Genomic DNA, 25638 nt, shown 5'->3' on the forward strand with positions numbered 1-25638 from the left:
ATTGTCCTGAAGTTCAATTGAGTCATGCAAGCATGTGATACTCACAGTGTGCGGAGGCCGCTGAGGCCTTTCAGCATGCTGTAGTGGACACTCTCTAAGCGATTGCTCGTCAGTATGAGTTCATTCACTCCACTGGCCCCCTCAAATGTGCCCTCCTCAATATCTGTGATCTTATTGTTACTAAGATTACTGTAAAACAAAGCAAGTTGGCATGGTACTTTAAGTGCTCTTATGATGGTGGCCTAAAAGCTGGAATATGGTACACAATTTTTACAGTCTGGAGAAGTTGACGCTAGTTGCCGAAAGTCAGAGCCAGTCTGCAAATTTGAGTTGACAGATTTCATAGAAAATCACATAGCGTATGATGGTCACAGACTCCATCCAGTCTATGATTCCATCCAGTCAGAGGACATCGAACATGTTTGATATTTTGAGCCGATTTTAGAACGTGTATTGTTTTCACGCATCTCCTAACAACAAGGTGCATGTTTCTGCGTGGGTTTTTTGTGATCGGAACGACTTTAAAGTCTGGTAATGTGTGATCCTCAGTCGTTTAGTGTATGATGGACAGGTTTTCCTCTGTGACTATTACAAAGTCGGTAAGTGCATGATGCCCAGTATTTTAAGATCTGTTCAGTTTTTAAAAGTCGTGTAGTGTATTCCAGCCTTAAACTGTATATTACAGATGACAAAGACACAGAAGGAGACTTACATTTTGCGCAGCTGAGGAAGCTTCTTAAAGATTCCTGTAGCCTCCAGCACTGTAAATTCATTATTGTTCAAGCGGCTGCATGGAAAACAAATGAAACACACAAAACAAATGATTTGTTGATGAATTAATGTGTTTGTTTATTTGTTTAAAAGCAATAATGTATAGCAAGGTTGTGCACTGTTCAGAATTTAATCTGAACATTTTGAAACGTCAAAGGTTTGTTGAAATGGACTTCCAGTGATTTAGAACGAGTAAACAATGTTTAGTGAGTAAATGAAGACAGAATTTTCATTTTTGGCTGAACTAAACCTTAAAGGAGAGACACTCACAGTTCTGCTGTATATTGAGGTATGTGGTCTGGGATTTTCGTGAGCTTTTGTCCAGAGCAGTCCACTGTGGTTCCTTCACAGCGACACTTCTCTGGGCATGCCAGGTCAGCGAAGCAATCCCCACCTAGTTTTGATCGGTAGTCTTCCACACCTATACACATAACCATACACACAAACACACACACCGTTACACACCACAAAATCACAAATAAAGTGTGTGTGAGAGAAATAGAGGACAGAGAGAGAGAGAGAAGGAGAGGACTAAGCTTGAAAACGTTTGGTTGGAAAGGTAGAGTGGTAAAAGTAGAGGGTCACTGGGAAGGAGGACGTTAAAGGTTAATTGTGCTAGACCAGAGGAAACTCAGTTATCACCATGGCAATTATGGTATTAACATTCTTAACAACACATAAAGCCATGCTGACATACTAGCCATGACTTTGGAGTGTTGTGTACACACACACAGACACACACTTATAAGTGGGAAAAGACGATGCACATATTCTTAACTGCACATCCATACAAACAAAGACAAAAACATTTACACACACACACATACAAAGGTTGTCTCTTGTTGCTTGCCATGCTGTAGATGCTGCAAGACCTTCCATGGTGCTTGACAGAACCATGTATTAGTCCGAGTCTGCAACCACATGGTTAGATCAAGCACAAAGGAAAACCCCGCTGAATTTCCTCCACAAGACACAGAGAGAGAAAGAGAGAAAGAGAAACAAAGGATTGAGAGCTAAAGAATGAGACAGTAATTTGTTTAGCCGTGATAAACTAGTAGGAATAACGGAGAGCGTGATAGAGAGAGGAGAGATGCAGGGGGGGGGGAGAGAGAGAGAAACAGAAGTATGTGGTAGGAATATTGCAGCTGTTGTACAGTAAATAAACATGAACCAGCAGTTATACGCACAGTCAAACACACAAGTACACGTTCAATTCACACTGTGTGCTGCATAAACCTCTGAGCACATTTTCACATATATTTGGGTTCCTGGTCTGTGATTGGTTGGGGTTGAGGGGGGAAGGGCTTTTTGGGTGATGTCTTACTGGTCTTGTGTCAGTTACTTACACTTATTGATATGATGAATCCCTGAGTGTGTGTGCGAGAAAGGAAGAGAGAGAATATGTAATACACTCCAACAGTCAAACCCTAATACCTGCGAACACTGGAAAGCCTGTGTCTTAGATCCATGCCACTGTGTGCTGTTTGTGAGCATGCACACAGCAAGAGTGACACTGGTCAGGCTGGTGAAGGTCTGACAACAAATTAACATTAGACTGAAGCGCCATTGTGTGCTTGCTCATCTAGCAACTTGATGTAAAAAAACAACGACTGTATTTGTATTTTGGTTTAAAACACATACCAAGTTCTTAAAAATATATAGTATTCATAGTGTTTTATGGTTCTGAAAAAGCCTAATAATCATTTTTAGGAAAAGCACCCTTTTTTTTTTTTGTTATAAAATTATATATATATATAAAATGTAAAAGTTTGGGTCCAGTAAGGGAGAGTGAGTAAGTAAGTATGTAAGTAAGTAAGAAAGCAAGTAAGTAAATAAATAAATAAATAAATATTCAGTTTTTAGTCAGTAAGGATGCATTAAAATGATCAAATTACTTTTACATAATTATAAACTAAATCTGGTTGGAGGGGTTCAGAGGGTCAGCTTGTTCCGTTTATTATGAAGAAGATTTTGAACAGTTGCATGTGACCCTATCTATGCAAAATCAAAAAATTGATCCTAAAAAAAGGATCATGTGACACTGAAGACTGGTGCAATAACTGCTTTCCCATCACAGGAATAAATTACATTTTAAATTCTAATAATATTTCACAATATTACTGTTTTACTGTATTTTTGCTATATATATATATATAGCTTTGGTGAGTATAAGGGACCTCTTTCAAAAAAACTTACCAGCCCCAAACATTTGAATGGTAGAGTATAAAAGAAATAAAAATACAAAAAAAAAGCTAAATTATAATAATTTTTATAATATTTTCTTAATTAATAAAGATTTCTTTATTAATAAATACACATTCATAAAAGAAGAGGTATTCAAGTCATTGTGTGTATGAACTGGATTTATAATGTGTTCTTAAATAAATGATTAGATTCTGATTAGATTTTGAGCATTGTCATTGAGGCACGTGCTACACAAGAACACAGCAACATTATGCTTTGCTCTTCTATGCAAATACAGCTAAAAATCTATCTGCATAATAATGTGCATGTCATTTGCGTGCATTAGTGTAGTACTCCAAAGGCTTTTGTGCAGTACACACACAGACAAAATGTTTAGTAGCTGAACATACCTGGTATAAAATATTGTTCTTTAGCTAAACAAAGAGAGATACACAGAGAACTGAGAGGAAAGCTGTGTATATGTAGATCAATAAATGAATATGAATATTGATCAGAGAATCCTGCTCATTTATAACCCCACAGCGATCAATAATCAACTGACAGACAGTAAACTAATAATACCCCCACACACACACATTTGCATTCTGATTTATAATCTGCTTAGACAGGAGACGATAACTCATGCTGTATATGTCTGTGTAAGTGAAAGCTGACTAAGATGTTTACACCCCTGACCGCACAAACACACACACACACACACACACACACACACACACAATCTCACTGAGGCTAAAGTCCATAATCAGGAACAGACAGCAAGACTTAGCATCTGTAAGCAAGTCTGGCAAATTACTCAAAATTACGCATATTATGAACTACCGATTTTCATGGCTGTATGTACCTGAACAGCGGAACTTTTTGCTCTTGATCTGGCCGATGCGTTTGTTAGCTAGCCGGCGGGGACTGGTGCATCGAGCTCCACTGGTCTCAATCGGGTTGTCTTGCAGGTAGTCAGCTAACCACTTCAAATGGCAGTCACACATGAAGGGGTTCTGGGCCAGATGACTGATAAATATAAAATATTCAACAAAATTATGAATGACGGTCATAAATAACCTACTGACCAACCTAAAATATGACTGCATGCCATTGATCATACATGGACCTAATATTCTATACCAAGACTTTAAAATTCCCTCAAATATGATGATACAAGGGACTTCCTTTCAAAAATATAAAGGCAGCTATGTATTAATGCTTACATACATATTAATGCTGTTTAAATGCAGTAAAAAAATAAGTAAACATGACATTAAAGAGATGATACTCTTTGAGATGCCATAATACTAAAGTCAAAAAGGTTTATGGGGTAACAAATGTTACCTATAGTTTAACTCACAGTGTTTGGATGGCTCGGAGAGAAGAGAAGGTTCCCTTTGCAATGGTTTGGAGTTTGTTGTCATAAAGTGACAGAAGATTCAGATTCTGCAGGTCTTGGAAAGAATCTACGCGCAAACAATTGATCTTGTTCGCATTTAGCAACCTGTTGGGATAAACATTCGTATGTGACATTTTACACAAATCTCTCTGGCAAACAGGAAAATCTATACATGAGTTGTAAATTGAGAAAGCATAAATGCCATATGCAAATAGATTAACATTTCTAGACAAACATATGAGCGAGACTTAGAAAAAAAAAATCCCTGTGGTCTCCAGACTCATTTACAGTGCCTTATAGGAGAACAAAGTTGTGAATAAACAGAGGCTTTATTTTACAAAGCTGCTTTCGTATAAACAGGATTTATATGTTCCGCATCTCCTGCAAAGCAATAAAACTGTGTGTGCGATGTGAGATATTGGCACTAAACTTTTATATTTGTCAGCATACACAAATGTGAGTTTCACATGTTAGTTATTTCAGAATAATTCAAGAGTGAGAGGGAGTACAATCTTTCTATATTCACTTTCAACACGGTCTGAGCACATGTGAGGTTGTAATGTTATGTAGTAGCTCCAAATGCTTATGGTCTCGTTAAAGCCCTATAAATACTTGGATTAACAAGCATTTCCTAAACATACTCCTCACACCCACACACACATACAGCGGAAGTGTGTGGTATGTGTGTGAATTTATGTCCAGTTGTGTCTGTCATCAGGGAAATGGGTCAGGCTTATGGTCCTATCCTCAAGGTGCAAACACTCACACACACACACACACACACACACACACACACTTGCATTTGTGCTTTACGGGGACTCTCCATAGGCGTAATGGTTTTTATACTGTACAAACTGTATGTGCTATTGCCCTACACCTAAACCTACCCCTTACAGGAAACTGTGCATTTTTAGATTTGCAAAAAAACACCATTTAGTATGTTTTTTAAGCCTTTTGGTTTACAGGGACACAGGCAGTGTCCTCATAAACCACCTTCACGTTGTACCCATGTTATTATACAGATTTGTGTCCTCATAAACCATATGTACCAGTTCACACACACACACACACACACACACATTTGTTTTTTCTATCATGATGTGAGCATCTATTATTTTTACACTGAGCAAAGGATGTCAAAAGCACCCGTACCACAACTGCAGTACTAACTGGATATTAAAATAAAAAAAATTCTTGTCTTGGTAGGATATTTATGTAAACACTTTTGGTTAGATATAAGAGTTGTTTCAAAATATTAGACTATAAATGCAGCCTAATGTACTTGTCTCTGTCAAGTAAGTAATTAACACTCACTTAAATGACAATATTGACAATAAAAAGAGAAAAAATACTGCTCTTTCCTTCTTTATTACTGACTTTATTACTTACTGAGAAATACTGGTAAAGTTTCACAATATGGTGATAATAGCATATCCATTTTTGCTGTGGTATTTAAGCTGATATTAAGAATTACTGGCATTGATATAACTACTAAAATGTTGGTATCTTGAGCTAATGAAATTTCCCTTCACACAAACCATTTGGCATAATTAGATTTTAATTGAGTCATTATTTAGTATGTTTATTAAACCATTTTCCAATGGCTGGTCCTCAGACTTGGCAAAACCTGCACCCACACTCAGAGAGAAATAAACGCCCTTCCTTCGTGCCATATTCAAGCATAAATTCATAGAATGTGCATTACTCACAGTAGCTGCAATGAGAACAGTCCATCAAAAAGGGCTTTGGGAAGTTCAGTGATTTTATTCCCATATAAAACCCTGAAAGGCAGAAACACAAGGGAAAATTAAATAAAAGCAAAGATTAAAGATGTTCATTACCCACCCACATACACATCCATTCATCAGAAATGTTCCTCAAACAGAGCACAAGATGCACCACCACAAATCATCCCAGTGCAACCAATGACGAATCATATTTAAACACAAATTAAATCATATGAACCCAGAGGTAAAATCATGAAAAACATATGCGCAATAATCTTCTTATGATGAATATAAAATATCAATTACATCTCATATTCATTACTTTATCTTAATGGTCTGTAACCCTACGCAAACTGATGTTGTCATAAAAATGGGTGATAAATATTGGCAAATTCAGGACTAATCTGAAAGAGCCACGCAGGGCTAAACATTTCTTGGCATTTTTATTTTAGAATGAATAATGGAATTGTGGCTTTGGCTATTTGCTGATATCCTACATATGTGCAGCCCACACAGAAACTTTACAGAAAGCTTTAAGATTTGGAACTTCTGTCTTTCACGTTGTACAAAGTTGTACTTTTGCATGTTTATTCATTAAATATTTTGACTAATTAGATTATTCTTTTAAGATACTTATTGGTGTGTAGTACACAATTCTGTTAACAGGCAGATTTCCCCCCAAATTCAGCATCTAAAAAAAAAATTCTGTCTGTGCCTGCATTTGAAGTATTTCATTACTGTGATGTCATATCAGGACTTGCATGTGTGTGTTCACTTATGTTTCACATTGGATCACTCTTCTGGCTTGAAATTGTATTTTTTCAGGAGGAGAGATTTTAAATGGCTGGCTGGTGTTCCTAAGAGGCTGGTCCGAAGGGAATGAGAGAGGGGGGGAGAACTGTTCCGCCCACTGAGTTCTGGCTCATTGGAACCCGGTCAGTGAAGTAAACCAAAAAAAATACAGAGACCAAGCTAGAAAGACATATACATCCCATCCCCCTAAAACCCACAAATTTGCACACTGAAAATGCCAAGCCAAAACAAATAGCTTAATGTATTTAAGCAAGAGCTTATATTAGTGTGTTTCATATTCTAAGGGTTTAGTCATATACAGTATAAATTTGTCATTTGTCTCGCAATTACCATGCTTACTTGCTTATTTTTCTTCACATCGTATGAATTCAAACAAAACTGCCACCTCGTAAAATACTTACATTTTCTCATGATATTCATTTCTTTATTTATGCAACATATTTAAAGATAGAACTATTACTGGAGGTGTCTGTTAATCTATTGAAATGAAAATGTCCTGTTTGTTTGAATGGTGGATACGTTGACTCTGCACTGTAAAAAAAATCCTGTTAATTTACAGTAAACTACTGGCAGCTAGATTTGCCTGCATAATGCTGTGATTTTTACAGTACACCTACTGTAATATGGAACAACAGTTTATTACTGTAAAATATTACAGTACTGCACTGTAGAAAATATAAGATGTACAGTATAACACTGTAGGTGTTTAGTTGCCATTATACTGTTTTAGTATTCTTACTGTAATCTCATAAACTTTATTACTGTAAAATGTATTAAAACATTAAATTAAATTAATTATGTATTAAAATTGACAGTCTAAAACTAAAACCACAGAAAATTACTTGAACACAAATGGTTCTCACAAAAGATGGCTTCAAAACTTTTATTAAAGCCAATAATATATAAAGCGCATCGTTTCCACTACACCATTGTGATTGAACAGAACACAATGCTCTGACTTCACATGAAGATGTGGTTACAGAACAGAATACAGAAAGTTTACAGAAAGATGTAGCTGCAGAACAAAGTGCTGTGATTTCACATGAACACTGATTTGCAGAACACTGCGTTGACTTTACATGAACATCTGGTTGTAGAACAGAATGCTGTGACTTCACATGAACATCTACTATAGTTGCAGAACACAACGCTCTGACTTTGCATTACTAAACAAAGCCCCGCTCAACATCCAAAAGGTTTCCAAAGGACAAGTTTCCCTGTCTTCTTGGATATCACCTTCACCTGGTTGGCCTTTGTTCCTCTCTCAGGGATCAATCCAATGAAGCGCCTAAAAAGCAATATAGAAATATGAGATATTAGGCTTGGTAAGTAAATATTAATTGCATTTAAGACAATTCTAAGATGTTTACTCATGATAATGACCTTTGTATTTTATAATTATCAGAGAATGATCTCATTTCAGATTATCCTGACACCTGAGAAGGACTGACACCAACTCTGTGAGGACTTAAAATAATGCCGACTCTGAATCAACATACAAAACTGCCAATTTTTCCTTACATTATTATCACAACATGTAAATACTGATTTAACGTGTTTCAGATTAACTGATTGCATGAACTGAACTGCATGATTTGTATTATCTTAGAACTGTACATTTCTGCCATATAAATATTACTTTGACACAATATGTATTGTTAAAGCACTATACAAATAAACAAGATTTTAATTGAATATTGACAAACTATTATCCTTAAAGCGTTAGCTCACCCCAAAATAATTAATATATATATATATATATATATATATATATATATATGTCATCAATTACGCACACCCATAAGACTTTTGTTCATTTTCGGAACACAAATGAAGATATTTTTAATCAAATCTGAGATTTCTTTCTCTTCGCTCTATTCACCCAAAACTCTGACCCTTCAAAACATTCATAAGCAGATCATAAAATAAATCCATATAAACCAAGCAGTTTAATGCAAGTCTTTTGAAGGGACACAATTGCTTTATATGATGAACAGATTTCATTTTAGTTTTTATTCACTTATAAACATCCCAAAAATGAAGATGTATACATTGCTGGTGCAATGATAGTTTGATAGTTGAAGTTTAATAGGAAGAACTATCAATAACCGAACAAATACATCTGACAGTGCATTGTTGTAAGGACATTGATGGGAGAGGGGTGCATGGTTCATGCTATTGACAGTTCTCCTCTTCCTTTTAAATTTGACTGCAGCATGCAGAGAAAACAGACTAGACACTCAAACATTGTTGCACCAGCCATGTGTATAGATAAGCAGTGACATGTTCAGTCTGAAATGTCCCATTCCTTAAAGCTGTGCTTTGAGATGCTTCTTTGTTTGAAAGAAATAAAGAGAGAGTTGCAGTGGAAGTTAAAGAGAGAGAATTACAGTATACTCTATTCAAGAACATGCAGTGAGATAACACATTCAGTTTAAACCCAGCTGAATGCACAGCTTAAACGTCAATTCATGATCAAACTAAACAACTGTAATTATAAAGTTGATATAGGAACAAGAGAGATCTACTAATATACAGCACAGCTTATAGTAAATGACCTTTTCTGAACAGAGCTGGGAAGAGGGGCACAATATCGAAACAATATTTACCTTTGAACAAACTCCAGCTTCCTTGAGGCTTCCTCTTGGTACTGTAAGTTGAAGACGTAGTAAGTGTCGATAATTGCAGCCAGCCCTGTGATGAAGCTTTGGTGGACACCTTCACAGATGACATGGTTTTCGATGCTGCTCATCCATCCTCCAATTGTGGCTTCATGACCAGCAACTGATACAGACAAAAATTATAGTTAATATCCTGAAACAGTATCAAATATTATTATCAGCACCCCATCCATGCATTTTCAATACAGTTTTGATCAGCATATTGTCTCTCCATTTACAATAAGTATCAAAACTGCTGCAGAGCAGTACTTTTCATAACTTGGCATGGCTAAAACAATATTGATGAGCTAAATCCATGGGAGAGCCTTGCTATGGCACTTACACAGTAATGGAGTGGCAAGGAGGGCTCAACATCTGCTGCAGTGGCAGACATCTGTAGAACATAGACAAAGGTATTCAAATTATGAATGAAATTGTGTGACCAGTCGTAGCAAATATAAATAAATAAAAATAAACAAAACGTACATCAGCATGGAGAATCAGTCCCTCTATTCTATTCTATAAACACTCACATAAGATATACAATTTTGTAAATACTACCACAGGGTAACAATGACAATGATAAAATTACATTTACCTTAAGTAGGCGACGAGGAAAACTCCGGAATATGTCATTCAGTTTGGTGATGCTTGCAGCTCACAGTCGGGGAGAAAAAATCATCTTCTTGAACTCTTCCTCCTTTTCTCTTTAATATTTCTGTACAACTTTACTTCTGAAGACACTTGAACCGTTGTTATTTTGCTCAGATGGGGGAAAAAATCATGATGCGTTGTGGTGCTCTGAGGAGTTATGAGCAGTCTCAGCGTCGCACACGTGACTAGACTTAAAAAATACTGTTTTATACCGTAAAATTAAACAGTAGTTTGCGATTAATAATTTATTCCGCAAAGGTACCATCATTCACAGTATTCAACTGTATTTACGAAGAACGGTACCTTAAAATTCCTGTATTTTCACAGCTGTTTTTTACAGTGTGACTCTACAGGGGTTGTTCTACATCTGCTCTGTTCTCTAAAAGCTTGAATGAGTCAGATCATCAAAAATTGAAAGAATGATGGAAGCTTAATATAACTCTTACATTCTCTTCTCACGCATACACGCACAAATATACATATATATATATATATATACTTACAGAGAATTCAAAGATCGGAGACCTTGAAAGGAGTCTGAAGCCAATTCAGTTATTTGATTATTACTCAAATCTCTAAAAACAAACAAACAAGAAAATTAGAGACAGATGAGGAATACGTGTGTTAGTGTGTAATTATGTATGTATGTGTGCTCACATGGACACACACACACTCACATTCTCCGCAGCCGTTTGTAAGGTGAGAATGCTCCTGGTGGAATAATCTTGATGGAGTTCTGCTCCAGTCGGCTGTGAACAGAGAGAATAAACCAGATCAACAAATGGAGGGAATGTGGCAGAGGGAATAATCCAGGTGAGGCTAACTGGAAAATGGCGGGCACTGACAGCAGTATTGAGGAGTTACTGGAAAAGTCTTATGGGAGATGGGCGATGACTGATTTGGAATGCTACATCTTGGACATTAATTCTGGGTTTAGAGTCTGTTTTTGTAATACAGAAATTTAATACAATAAGAGGGGTACCATGACAAAAGAAGGGGGAAATCATTGTGACAGGCACAAATGTAAGATTAATGTCAATATCTCTGGGACGACTTTAATCACAGTGTAGCAGCTGCGTCTGTTTGCTGTAGCTCCAGTCTGAGGCAGTGCCCATGTCTGGATGAGTGTGTGCTTGTGTGATTTGGTCAGACTAAGAACAAATCCAACATCTGTGTTCCATGAAAAATTGAATTATGAACACAGAGATTTCAACATTGCCTTAAAAGAGCACTTTTTGGGTTTTTTTTGCATTAAAACTTTGCATTAAAATTTGTCGCTTATGAAAAGAACAGTTATATTAGTATCAGTTATATTAGTAGCAAAACTGTTGTATTTTACATTAAGTCGGTCACATGATAAGGCTGCTATAGGATTTAATATACAAAGAGTGGGTCACCTAATGGGGCAGTCTTACTTTATCTTAGTAACCTCCCTCTTATCAGATACTTTTGCTTTAGTAACAGTTAAATAATGAAGCCTGTTACCCACTCGGAATAAAATAAATAAATAAATAAAAAACAATTATAATAATAAAGAGATTATCATGATTTATGCTCGTTATTGTCACTACCGACATATTATAGTTCACAGTTGTGATGTTATTTCATATAATTCTGACAAATGTGACTTTATTTCTTATCATGACTTTCTATCTCACAATGTGATTTGTGCAAATGTTTCTCACAATCAAAGTTATTTCAAACTTTTTCTCACAATCACCTGTTTTATTTTTGACTCTTATGTTATTTCAATAACAGGTTTCCATATATTGACTAACTACTGTATTTCTTCAGTTGCAAACCAAAACTGATGTTTTGAGTGTACTTTTGAACAAATGCACATGCATACACAAATCGAATTAAAAACCTGAAAAGGAAATATTTTAACTGTAAAAAAAAAAAAAAAAAAACTGTACACGTAAGCTAATTTAATTTTCACATTTGAACAAAACATTTGATAAAAGGTGGATGTTTTATAAGTGGAATAAAAGATAAATCAACATCAGCTGTAATTTTCCTACCTGACAGGTCAAGTAATAAGAATCACAAATATATTATTCATTCAGTATTCCAGCATTCAAAATATAGCAATGCTTATTTATAATGGCTTGCCTTCTTGCTGTCTCTCTCTAGATATCTGTTCTTCTCTTTGACAGTAAATATGTCATAAATCAGATAAGCTCTCCAAAGTTGACAGAGCATGAAAATCGGGCTCCCGCATAGGTGGACGAACACACACATACACACACATTTCATTCAGCCGGAGCCAAATGAGATAATCTGACTCATCTGCCAAAGCCCTGCATGCGGCTTTCAGAGGAAGAAAAACGAAGGGATGACAGACAGAGAAAGAAGGGAAGAAAAAAGATAGACAATGACCCTGGCAGTGAGAGGCACAACAGTTTAAAAAAGATGTGGCGTCTCAATCCAGGCCCCGTTGGCAGAGCGCTGGCCCACAGAAGAGATGCCATTGATAAAATAAATCCATTTCCACACTGCATTAATGCGCATGACTTCAGCATGGCCTCCGTAGTTAAAATACTTGATACAGATACAACCCTGACTGTGTGTATGTGTGTTTGTGGAATGTGGAAGCTACATCTGTCAAAAAGGAGGCAGACATCAGACTGGTGCCAAACAAATCCACCATTACACTCAATCTAATACAAGACTGAGGAAGACATACTGTCTTGTCGGTGACGGCTCTATGTACGTGAGTGTGTGTGTTTCTAACCTAACTATTCCTTTATGGATACTCTCAAATGGAAAATGATCCAGAAAGAGTTCAAATAGTTTTACTAAATAATATAAAAGTTAGTAATATTAATAAAATAAAAAATGTATAATAATATAATATAATAAAACAAAAGTATAATAAAACAAAAGTTGCGTTTTATTATACTGTATTGTGTTATAATTATTATTATTAATTATAATTATTATTTTATCAGTATGATACCTTATAGATAGTGATGTTTATTGAACATATTCAAGTACATATTACATTGTATTTATATATATAATATAATATGATATAATATAAAAGTAATCTAAATAAGTTTTTTAGTGGTACAATTTAATTAGTGGATTGTGATTATATTTAGTACAATCTACAAGCAATAGAAGCATATGGGAATGTGTGTGTGTGTGTGTGCGCGAGCATTTTTGTGACAAATGAGGACATAAATTTGTATAATGACAAGGGTATGACAGGTATTACAAGGAGAAGGTGACTTTTCAGGACATTCCCCCATGTCCCTACTTTTCAAAACGCTTATAAATCAAACAGAATGGAGTGTATTGAAAATATGAAATAGCACAAAGTTTCCTGTAAGGGGTAGGTTTAGGTGTAGGGTTGGTGTAGGGCAATAGCACATACAGTTTGTACGGTATAAAAACCATTACACCTAGGGGATGTCCCCAACTTTTACCATATTAGGGACAAATTTGTACCCAGAAGTGAGCTAAATCAGACAAAATATCCCAAAATAAAATAATAATACTACAATTTTTAAACCCTGTTAGAGTTAGGTTACATTTATAACTAGTTGTATTAAAAATAATAAAAGTCAATGTAATGTGCCCATTTAGATAGCTAAATAAATGTCTGGGTGTGTGTGATGTGTTATGTGTCTGCTCCTCACTCACATTTCAGTGATGGTTTCTGGCAGGTTGGTGGGTATTTCAGTCAGTCCTTTCCCCCGGCAGTCCACTATGTTATTACTGCAGGTGCACAGCTCAGGACACTGCAGCACACTACAGGACGAGTGTGACTGGGGCCCTAAAACACACATACAGAGAGATGACAGGGATGCAGGGGGATGTGCTACACAAAGGAAGGTTGAGTTTGAAGGTTGAATTAAATCAAAAACAACAAAAAAAACTTTCTCAAGCAAAAATGTTGTGGACTGCATATTGCAACTAAATGCAATTTGAAGTAAAGAAACATTTTTGCCCATGTTATTTCAGCACAGATAACTTGCCTTCACTGAAGTCTTGAAAGCATGAGCAAAGGAAGAGAACAGCCGAAAAATGGACAGAATATGAAAGCTTTGACAACACAAAACAGCAAATTCATGTATTTATTCTCTTTATACTCACAAGCTCTTATCTCCTGTAAACAAACCATACAAATAAAACACACACTAACTTACCTGTACACACAAACTCTTTCTTCTGAACCTCAGCAATGTTGTGGCCCCTCAGAGAGGGCGGAGCCATACACTGTGTGTAGAGGCCAAGGCGGGGCCTCTGTCTCAGCCAATCAGAGAGCCAGGCCACATGGCAATCACACAGCAGATTATTTGAGTGCAGACGACTAGAGAGATGGAGAGTGAGAGAGAAAGTCTTTTGAAGGTCCAATGGCAGTCTAAGCTGATATATATCGGCAAAAACCTGTGTCCATGTGTGTGACAGATTATTATCAACTTTGCATCAAACAATTTCTTGTTCATTAATTACTGTCATTTACTTGCAAACACACGCACACACACACACGCACTAAAATGTCATAAAACACTGTTTTGTATGTTTTTTAAGCCTTCTGTTTTATGGGGACACAGGAAGTGTGTTATGTTATCAACTTGCTGAAACAGAATCAGAAGGTGATTTAATATATTGAACATATTAAAATACCTATTTTATACTTCTTTTTTTTCTAATGTATTTTTTATCAGAGAGATAAGGTCACCTTGTCACTGAATTGCTACATGATTTTTAACATGTTTATTCAACTGGATAAAATACAATTTGGGATGGGTTTTTTAAATTTATTATTTTTTTTGTCTAACGTTAAAAATACCCATATTGAACTCCTACCTATGAGCACCCCATGGAAATAAATGGGTAACAATTCGTAACAATTTTGTTTTAGTATTATTCATATACTATTTTAATAACTTTTAATATTTTCAATCTTTTACTTTAATGTTTTAGTAATTTTATGTGCTTTTGTACGCTTTTTATCTAATATCTGTTATTACACTGTCGATCACAACATACTTTTAGAGAGAGCTAAATTGGATTGGGTTTTCTGGGTTGGTTTTCAAATAGTTCAGGTCATAGAAGGGTGGAGGTTATTATGTGAGTACATAAGACATGCGGAGTTCCACAAGGCTCAGTTCTCGCACCACTCTTGTTCAACCTGTATATGCTCCCACTGAGTCAAATAATGAGAAAGAACCATATATTGCATAGCTTTATTTCAATCAGCAAAAATGATTTTAAGACTTTTAGTTTTAGTTACAGCACTACTGTATGGTAACCACAGTATAAGTATAGGTTTCATAGTCTTAATGGTCCTTCCCATCTTGGCATTCACTGGCTTTCTTTCCATCATCTGTTGCTGACATTTAGCTAACAAGGACCAGAATACCGATATAGCAATTACCTACTTTAGCTCATCACGTAAATGTGATTAAATCATGATCACACACAAAGGACTCCAATCTTCAAAATGTATGCTAATGAAACATACATATTAATGTGGTTATTACACCCTATTACCTCATAATCACACTTATTAAGGGCCAGTATGATAAGTGCTGGATAATATGCCAACAACAGTCTGAAGAACTGGTTTAATGCAGATTGTGTGTGTGTGTGCGCGTGCGCGTTTTTGTGACAAATGAGGACATACATTTGTATAATGACAAGGGTATGACATAGGTATTACAAGGAGAAGGTGACTTTTCAGGACATTACCCCACGTCCCCACTTTTCAAAACGCTTATAAATCACACAGAATGGAGTATATTGAAAATCTGAAATACCACAAAGTTTCCTGTATGGGGTAGGTTTAGGTGTAGGATTGGTGTAGGGCAATAGCACATACAGTTTGTACAGTATAAAAACCATTACGCCTATGGGATGTCCCCACTTTTCACAAAAACAAACCTTCACCTTGGAATTATAAGGTTCTATCTGACATTTTTGTCAAAATTTAGTTATTCACATATTCTTATTCTGTGACAACTTATTTACATTATGTGATGTTTTTTTTTAAAAGTTCTGTACATTTTAGGACTTTTTATTTAGAAAACAAAAAGGTTCTATCTACAAAGTCGAAATCTAACTTGGTTCTATAAGGTTCTATCTGCGAATCAGCCAATCAGCACTTCTATTGCTTGCAAGAGGACCAATCAGGATCAACGTTCTTTGGCATGTCGCCGGACTGCTCCGTAACAGCAGGAAAGATGAAACATTAAACAACAATAATTACGTGTCTGCATAATTAATAAGTGCAATTTACCTTTATTCCACAAAGTGGCACTGTTTAAAACATAATGATGTGATTTTTCACTCATTATGATGCTGAAAACGATAGTTTTGAGAATATATTGAGATCGTGAATATGAGCCAGATGCTGAATGTATAATGGAGAAATGCACTCTGACGATAGCAGTGATGGTAAAATCTGCTCAAATCGAACCCTTCTAAGTTTCAAAAGGTAAGGAAGTATGCTTATTTTATTCTTTTTATTATTATTATTTTATGTTCTTAAAATATCAGGAGAGTCTGCTATTGCAGCAATTAGAGATCCATCCGTGCTGGATAAGTCTGGGTTGCTAAATACCCGAATATGTAATGATTGGCGAAATATTCATGCAGTTTAAACTCTTAAAATATCTTAAATTTTAAAACATTAAGCCTTAAATATCAAATAGTCAATAATTTAAATGATTGGGTCTTAATTACAACAATAAACGTCAGCATGTTATCTCGGCCATACTGATTTAAAGAGAATGCCATTTTCCCTGTGCTGCTTTTTGTGGAATAAAGTCCTGGTCAGATGGATTAGAGTAACATTAGCTGCTTTAACTGTTCCCTCAATAATGTGTTTAATTACCCACTATAATCCAGCTAAAATTAACATTAGCACTGGACAAAATATTTAGGTATTGTCCTTTGTGCCTAACTTAACCAAGAAAAAATGATTTCTCCTAAAATATGGAATAAATGTGATAAATAAAGCATTAAATTTACCTCTCTCATACATGTTGACACATTGTTACAACACTAATTTTATGTTTTAAAACAAATTATAAAATTTGTTTGTTTTTCTTGAAAATTGTTGCTTCAATTAATGTTTTACCAGATAGAACCTTATAATTCCAAGCAGAAAATGACTTTTTAGAATTAGAAGGTTCTATCTGCATTTGACCCGTTCCAAAAGTCCCCATTTAAAAATTTGAGAGGATTTTGATATTGTACATTTAGAATACATTTAGGGTCTCTGTCATTTTCATGTAGGAAAGAGACTTGTTCCCCATATCATTTTTGCTATATGTAATGCAAAAACTTTGAAGCTCAATATCTCAAAACCACTCAGAATGCAGATAGAACCTTATAATTCCAAGGCGACGAAACATGTGTGTGTGTGTGTGTGTGAGATACTCACAATGTCCTAAGCTTGGGCATGTGGTTAAAACTGGCCACTGACAAACGAGAGATATTGTTGTTATTCAGTGTGCTGTGAAACAAAGACAAAGAAAGATAATCAGTTCATAGACCTTTTTAGAACAGTAATGAGGAATAGTTCACTGAATGAAAGCGAATGGTTACCACAGCTGCCCCTGGTTCCCATATATTTTCATTGTATAAATAAAGATCATCTTAGACAATTCTGTATGAAAAAAATGCTTTGGTTTGAGAGTGAGTACATGATAACAGAATTTTAGGTGAATTATCCTTTTAATGTTTTCCTATTACAATATTCAATACACAAACTTATAGAACTGCTTTTTTCAGTATATCAATATGCCTTCATGCATGTATGTGGTTATGTGCAGGGAACCACTTTATAGATGTACATCTGACATTTAATACAGCTCATAAACTCTTTTCTGTACATTTGTCACAAAGCATCAAAATAATCCTAGTAAAATAATCTGACACAATCCCATTTATCTGTCTTGATTCCATTCTCTCTAACAGGATTATTCCACTAATCCAACTTTAAAAGCAGATATGCATTTTATACAATCATTCAACACTCAGCAGGTATGATCTGACAGCCAAACACAGCATGTCACCTACAGAGAAATCTATACCAATTTAACATGAATATTCGATTTTCTAATCTCAATTTCAATCTAAAAATCAAACAAAGTTTCTGGAACTGTCCCAAAACCTGTGTGGCCCAGCTTTGACCCAAGTCTAATAAACCCGTGATATCTAAAAAGATCTCTGCAGTGGCTTTAATTCAACAGAACACAATCACACAAGTTCACACACACACACACACACACACACACACACATGCAGTGCACTTACAGTACTTCTAGGTCCCGCAGAGCTCTGAACGCTCCGTCTTCAATGCAGGAAATCTGATTATAGTCCAGCTGCCTGAGAGAGAAAAAACAGAGAGAAAATGTTTGAAGATGATGATGTCGGTTCTTCTGCTTGGTGTTCAATGATTATGGTAATAGAGTAATACACTCTCATAAACACTACTGATCCTTACTAAAAAAAAAAAAAAAACAAAACAAAACAAAACACATACATCCTTCGCTCTCCTGTCCTTCAATCTGTTTTTTTTTCTCTCTCACTCATTTTGTTGTCACTCTTTCTCTTTTTCTCCCCTCATCACTGTTCTTCAATTTCCAGCCTTTCTTCTCACTCTGTCTGCTGTGCTCTCCTCCAGTGTTGTCTACCTGCACTGCCCACTCCTCCTATATGTGTGTGTGTGTGTGTGATGGTCAGTTTGCCTGGGCATCTCATTAAAGCACACAATCATTAATTCAAAGCTCTCTTTCTCTCTCTATTTCACACAAAGATACAGAAGACTCACAGGTTTTTGATCTCAGTAGCTCCTCTGAATGCTTTTCTGGGAATCCCCTGGATTTGATTTTCACTCAGGTCACTGATAAATAAAGAGAAAGAACATTAACAATCATAAGCAGTTATAAAGACAGACATTAATATGTAGATATTTTTAAAGCAGAGTGTACACTGAATTGTTTTCCTTCGCTGTTGTTGAGTACAATAAAAGCAAAGGCAGACTGAGACCTCAACTGTCAGACTTTACAATATACATTTTAGTTTACCCAAAAATGAAAATTCTGTCATCATTTACTCATGCTCAGCAACACAAAAGGAGAAATGTGCGAGTGAAGCAGATGTGAAGAATGTTCTGGTCTCTGATTGCATGCCATAACAATAAATGGGGAGCTTTCAATCATCAAAAATTACATTAAAGTATCACAAATGTCTTCCGAAGCCTTATGAAATTTAAGTTGATAAATCAGACTGATTAAAACAATTCAATGGATTCTTTCAGTGTTTCTCAGCCTTTTTGACTTAAGACCCCCCTTTGTCAATATTCAAAGGCCCTTTTGTATACCTCTGGTAATTCTGCTGTAATGCAAATAAATAATAAATAAAAATGTGTAAATAAATATAAAATATGATGTCAGTTGAATTTCGTACAATTTTATATGAACTGTTTTTAGTATTTTAATGAAGATTGTTAATATAACAATGTAAATATAAGGACCCCTTTAAAAGATGGCCGAGACCCCCAAGTGGTCATTTTTAGGATACTTTTATGGCGATTTTGTATTATTTTTTTAAACTCGAAGCTCCAATCCCCATTCATTGTAACTGTATGGAAAAGAGTGTTGAGGAACTTTTTCAAAAATGTCTTTTGTGTTCCACAGGAACGAAAGTCATGCAGCTTTAGAGTGACAGAGGGTGAGTTAATAATGACAAAATGTCTGTCTGACAGAAGAGGCAAAGACTGATTATTTCACCATACGACAAAATAAATGCTTTATGAATCCTGAAATTTGTCTCGAACCGCAAAAATCAAGGCCCCCTGCAGCTTTAGATAAATGGTCAATATAAAAAATAGGACAAAGAGAAGAGAAAAATAAAGGAATGATATAAATAATCACTTCACCAGCGTGAAATTTACACATAAGTAATAGCCTTGTGTTCAAATGAGACATAAAAAGAACACAATCGCACATAGTATTCAATATTCATCAGCATCTGCAGACATTGTCAGCAGGAAAAAAAGAAACAACAGAAGAAAAAGAAAGCAGGAAGGAAAACAAGAACAAAATGAGGACAGAATGAAATATCCCCTTTTTCAAATATAACATCTGAAAGAAGAAACGCAACAAATACGCACACACCAAACTCTAATGCACACAGTTATGATGAGACTAAACAACCATTTCTAACTGAAGCCCCAGGTTCTTTAGGCATCAGAGCAGACATTTAAACAGCCTGGATAAGTCTTCAGCGCTCTTTAAAAATGTCATCCTGACATGACCTGAGCGTGAACTGAATGGGAATAGTCTTTAATCAGGTTCATCTGTGCCTGTACAGGACACCGACACCGATCTCTGCGTGCATTTATGAGATCAAACGTACTTCTGGATTACAGCACAAACATTCCAGCTGTCACCCATATGACAGCGAGACGAATTCAGGCACAGACAAACTATTTAAATCAAATCAAACAATTAAAAAAACCTGTTCCCAGTTCAACAGGGTGACTAACATCGAATATAGCAGCACACACACGCACAAAAGACATGGTGGGAGGTGGGCTACACAACTAGGGAGGCTCACACACACACACACGCAGACACACATATATACAACTTCAGTGGCAGCATAGAGTGGAACACCCAGGAGAGCATCAAGAGCAGAAAAAGAAAAAGAGAATAAAAGAGAGAAAAAGAGGGCTGAATGATGACCCCTGAGCACCTTTAGAGGAAGTGCTTCACTCGCTCTCTTTCTCTTTTCAATAAATGAACAAAAACTAACAGAAGCTTAATCCCTGCTTTCATCCCACTCTCTGTCCTTCACTTGCTGTCACTTTCACTCTTTCTTTTTTCCTGCTGTGGGAAAAAAAAAAAAAACTCATATAAAACCATAAAACACTGAGAGAAGTTAAACTAATCTAATCAATGTGTCTCTTTCTCTCAGTTATCATACAGTGTGAATGAATATAATGAAGAGCCATGAAGAGCCCACCTGTACTAATTAACATCAATTAACTTATTCCTCTCAATGAATGTCATAAAAGCCACTACCAAAATGCTAGATTTTTTTTTTCAGGGCTCACATGATCAGATTTTTTTACGTCCCGGTCACGTGATCAAATCTCCATTCAGCAGTTCCCAAAGGTTGACCTTTTCACCCTTGGAGTGTGCATGTGTGCGGGTTCCTGTGTGTGCGTCTCAGTAGGGGGTGACTTTAATGAAGTGTCTTCCCTCACGCAAAGCAGACTCTCAAAGACAACCCTCTCATTTATAGACGTACACTCGCACACACATACACACACAGCATGAGACCCTTACAGATCATGAATAGCCAGTTTAGCTAGCCAGACCTGTCAGTCAAATTCCTCAGCCGTCAATCATAATGGGAGACAGACACTCAGTCTCCAAAAACTAGACACTGACCGTAAGAGATCAGCTCTGTGTGTGTGTGTGTGCAGGAAGGTCAGGCCAGACAGAGATAGATTGTCTGTCTGTTGAGAGCTCTATTCATCGAGATGCCTGTCATTTTCATGAGTGGCACATGACAGCACCAATCACAGAGCAGCAGGATTTAAATGAAAATGCCAGGGAGACAGACAGGTATTTATAATATCAAAAATATTCACTCAAACACACATGCACACACACACTTGTCTGCATGTAACCGCAGTGATGGATTTAATCCTCATCCACTAGGGGGCAGTGCAATCTTACCAGCATGGACAACCATGCACAGATGCCAACATATTACACTAAACCTTTTTGTTTAGGTTTGCTTATGTCTATTAGCCTTGTAAAGATAATACAGATGCCGATGGCTCAGAAATATATTAATATTTAATAGAATTGTTAAATATTAATTAAAATACTATTAAATTATAAGAAATGACAGAAGGGTAATTCAATTAAATCCTGTCAGTGATTTACTATATATTTTGATTCAATATCAAAGATAGAGGGGGGAAACATTATAAAACATATATTTGACTAATGAATTTTAATAATGCAATGTGACTTTTGCCCTGTACTCGTAACTTATTTGCTCCATCCACTAATAAGTTCCGTCCACTCCTGGCCAGGGCCGTCGTCGGGGGATGGGAAACCAAGAATGTTGTCCCGAGCCCTGTGACGAGGGGGGCCCACTAAAGTGCACTATGCTATAGCCTTCTTATTGGAAAAGGGGGCCCACCGATTAACATTTTGTCCTGGGCCCCGAGACTTTAAGTAACCGATTGGCAAAGCACTCTGCTTGGTCTTAAAGTTGCTGTTTTACATGGATGCTTGCCTTTTTCCCCATTGCACTGTGGTTAAGCAAAACAACACTTTTCTAAAACAAAATTTTGTTTTTATCCTAATAAGCCTGTGGTGGAATAAACCTAGAATTTCTACAAAAATGAGTCTATATTACCACATAGTGCTCAACAAAGATAGCGAGGAAAAGAAGGAAGGAAAGAGAGGGAAAAGTAAACTAAATAGGTTGGAATGAGTGGAAAGTGAGAGGGAGAACAGACAGACGGAGATGCTATCACATCCTTGAGCCTTTGATAGCAAACGTTACATTACCGCCAGTATGACGAACCAGAAACAACACTATCTCACCAAATGACACGATAAGCACACAAACATCAGAGCTGGAAGTGTTTGGATTTGCTTGGACAGCATCGGAAACGGTTATTTCACTCAGACGGCGTGTGTAAAGATTTTAATTTGAGCCAGGGTGAAATAGACTCTCAATCTACTGCCAATGCGTGTCTGCTCGGTATGACTGCAAGTTGATTAATTCTGCATTTGTACACCATTTTTCAAGTCTTGTACTTTTCTTTCTTCACATTCTGGTTGTTGTTTTTTTTTTTTTTTTTTTTTTTGCAGCTTTCTTGTGCCAGCTCCAATTTTCAAACTGAATTTTGAGTAAAATTCTATTTTGCAAATGTACAGTATAGATCTTATTTTGAACATGCATGTTTCAGTGTGTGTTTGTTTGTTTGTTTGACCTCACAGTGTTTCATGAAAATGTCATAACTGGACCTGCTGATGAAAATGACTTCTCTAATCATTTAGTCCACTTAAACTTTGTCCCTCTAAAATTGACTGCATTCATTTTTGAGTGCAACATCCTCTTCTCAAAATCTATTCAACAACAGAGAGATTTGTGATAAACTGTAACACTTGGAGGTACGTCACAGTATGGACTAAAAGATTTGTCGCTATACTTCTGTTTCATTGTGACTTTAATATAATTTGTCATTTGTGAGTTTGTTTCCCATTATATATGGTAGACTGGCTCCACTGACAGCTGAGACACATTGATAAAAACACTGGAAATGGATTAGTACTCTCTGAGCGTGAATGTGTGGTTCACACTTTCTCTCTCTCTCTTTAACGTCCAGTGGTGTTGGGGAGACCACCTGTCATCCATGAAAATGGCATGCGCACACACAGACACACATATTAGCAGATGTTAGAGGGATCTGTGAAGAAATGAGCGCTGATCATTTGCTTTCCCCTGAGAGGCTCATTAGTGAGGTGTTTATGAACTGGAGGCATTCAGCACTCGTCTTGTAAGCCTGGCTCTTAGTGCATAGACTGCCCTCCTTCTCACACACACAGACACACATATGTAGACTGAAATATTGGTGAGTTTGCCATTCACCAGTCAAATAAACTCTTTAAGTTCTAGTCAGAAAAATAACAATTGCACTAAAAGTTTGGAAAGCAAACCCAGGTCATATAATAAATATGATGGTAAAACGACAAGTCATGGAATCAGTGATTGTAGCTAGATTCATTGTTTCCTGGAAAAAATAGAGACATGAGTTAGGGCTGGGCAATATCAGTGAGATATCAATGAGATGAAAAACCAGATACCCTTAAAAAAATTAAACAAAGAACATAATATTCTAGACAATTTTTTAAATTCAGTATGAAGACTACAGCACATTTTCCAAAATAAATAAATAAAATAAAATAAAAACTAAAGGCACATCAAAAAAGTCACTTTTGATGTCCCTTTACTTAAACGTCATTCCCTCACAGAAGACTGTTGCTCTGGTATTTCTGAAATGCCAAAGTGATCATTAAAATGAATGGCTACTATTACTCCGCATAGCGTTTTCTTGCACACTTTTGTTCCCTCTGCCGTTGACCACAAATGTGAAGTTTGTCACTGTGTTTTATCTTCACAATCTAAACTGAAAGTAATTCATTAAGTTTATTGGTTTCACTTCTTTTTGATAGTCCCTTTAACACATTCTGTTGACAGTAAGTAATATTTCTCTTACATATCTACTAACTCTCATTAGAGTGTTAGTAGAGTGTTGGTAGACTGGTAGGGTTAGGGTTAAGTTGACATGTAGTTGCAAAGTTACTTATAGTCAGTAGAATGTCTGTTGGGAGACCCTCACAATAAAGAGTTAGCAGATATTAATCAGACAGTCTACTAATACTCTAATGAGAGTTAGTTGACATGTAGGTGCAAAGTTACTTACTGTCAACAGAATGCTCAAAAGGGACCATTAAAATAAAGTGTTACCAGTTTATTTTATATTAGTAGTATATTAATTTATTAAAAGAGCCACAGTAGCTACTTTTCCAGTGGCAATATCATTTCCTTTTCCAGAATTGATCATTTTGGGTTCTTAAACAGATGGAATGCAAATGCTGCTTTATTCATTTTTGAGTTATATGGTGCAAATTTTAAATTTTAATCTTGCATGGAAACAGCTATTAAAGCAAAGCAGACTAAAAAGTCTATTGCAAAAATTCGAATAAAAATGTACTTAAAAATAATCAAGGCATGTACGTATATAATTAAATTATTCATTTAATTATAAATTAAATTATTAAAATGTATATCTAGCAATGTAATAATATAATAAAAAACATATTTTTTGCCCTTAACACTCTCATACTCGCAAGTCATTGAGGAGAAACTAATCTGATAACACACTCTTTAATGAATAATCATGAAAAGATGTGCATCCAGCCTTACACTGAGTTCAGGGTCAAAAAGTCAGAGAGACTTCAGTGTGTGTGCGTGTTTATGTGAGAGAGCAGGATTTAATTGTGCCAGTGTGGGTGCACACAGACAACCACCAACTTTCCCACAACCACTTGTTTTCTCTCCGTCTGTGTCTCCCTGTGTGCCATTCTCTCTGACTCGTTCTCTTTCTGTCTCTGTCGGTCTATCTGTTGCTCTTTCTCTCTCTTTAAGACACACAGATAGAAACAATTGAGACAAAGAAACACTCAAAGATGAAAGACAGGAGATAGTAACTCTATTTCCCCTCTCTCCTCTCTCTCTCTCTCTCTCTAAATCTTTTCAAGATGTTTTGAGTCTCGTAGCTATTTGCCGTAGATTCCAGCAGACAGTATATGTGTGTGTGTGTGGGTGAGTCAAACTGAAATATTCCTGTTCAAATACAGACGAGGCCTCA

The 25638-nt window shown here is 36.1% G+C and overlaps 1 protein-coding gene and 1 long non-coding RNA gene across 5 annotated transcripts in view; both read right to left on the bottom strand.

The window, feature by feature from the left end:
- The window catches only part of slit2 (slit homolog 2 (Drosophila)), an 81424-nt gene that overhangs the window by 20128 nt on the left and 35658 nt on the right, over window positions 1-25638 (bottom strand). For 3 of the 4 annotated variants that reach the window (XM_058776053.1, XM_058776049.1, XM_058776060.1), the window contains exons 5-18: window positions 19000-19071; window positions 18483-18554; window positions 17608-17679; window positions 14363-14526; window positions 13857-13989; window positions 10886-10957; window positions 10712-10783; window positions 6064-6135; window positions 4316-4459; window positions 3818-3981; window positions 3366-3389; window positions 1042-1192; window positions 713-787; window positions 46-189 (exon numbers count right to left, since the gene is read on the bottom strand). In XM_058776053.1, coding sequence (XP_058632036.1) covers window positions 46-189; window positions 713-787; window positions 1042-1192; window positions 3366-3389; window positions 3818-3981; window positions 4316-4459; window positions 6064-6135; window positions 10712-10783; window positions 10886-10957; window positions 13857-13989; window positions 14363-14526; window positions 17608-17679; window positions 18483-18554; window positions 19000-19071 — 1431 coding nt within the window. The remainder of the gene's footprint in view (window positions 1-45; window positions 190-712; window positions 788-1041; window positions 1193-3365; window positions 3390-3817; window positions 3982-4315; window positions 4460-6063; window positions 6136-10711; window positions 10784-10885; window positions 10958-13856; window positions 13990-14362; window positions 14527-17607; window positions 17680-18482; window positions 18555-18999; window positions 19072-25638) is intronic. The other variant, XM_058776050.1, reaches the window with a different exon arrangement.
- LOC131540801 (uncharacterized) lies at window positions 7247-10701 on the bottom strand. The gene is made up of 3 exons (XR_009271348.1): window positions 9898-10701; window positions 9504-9678; window positions 7247-8182 (listed from the first exon to the last, which is right to left on the bottom strand). It is a non-coding gene; the product is annotated as an uncharacterized LOC131540801 (long non-coding RNA).

Source organism: Onychostoma macrolepis, chromosome 01 (assembly GCF_012432095.1).
Source record: "Onychostoma macrolepis isolate SWU-2019 chromosome 01, ASM1243209v1, whole genome shotgun sequence".
In the NCBI taxonomy this organism is placed as follows: domain Eukaryota; kingdom Metazoa; phylum Chordata; class Actinopteri; order Cypriniformes; family Cyprinidae; genus Onychostoma; species Onychostoma macrolepis.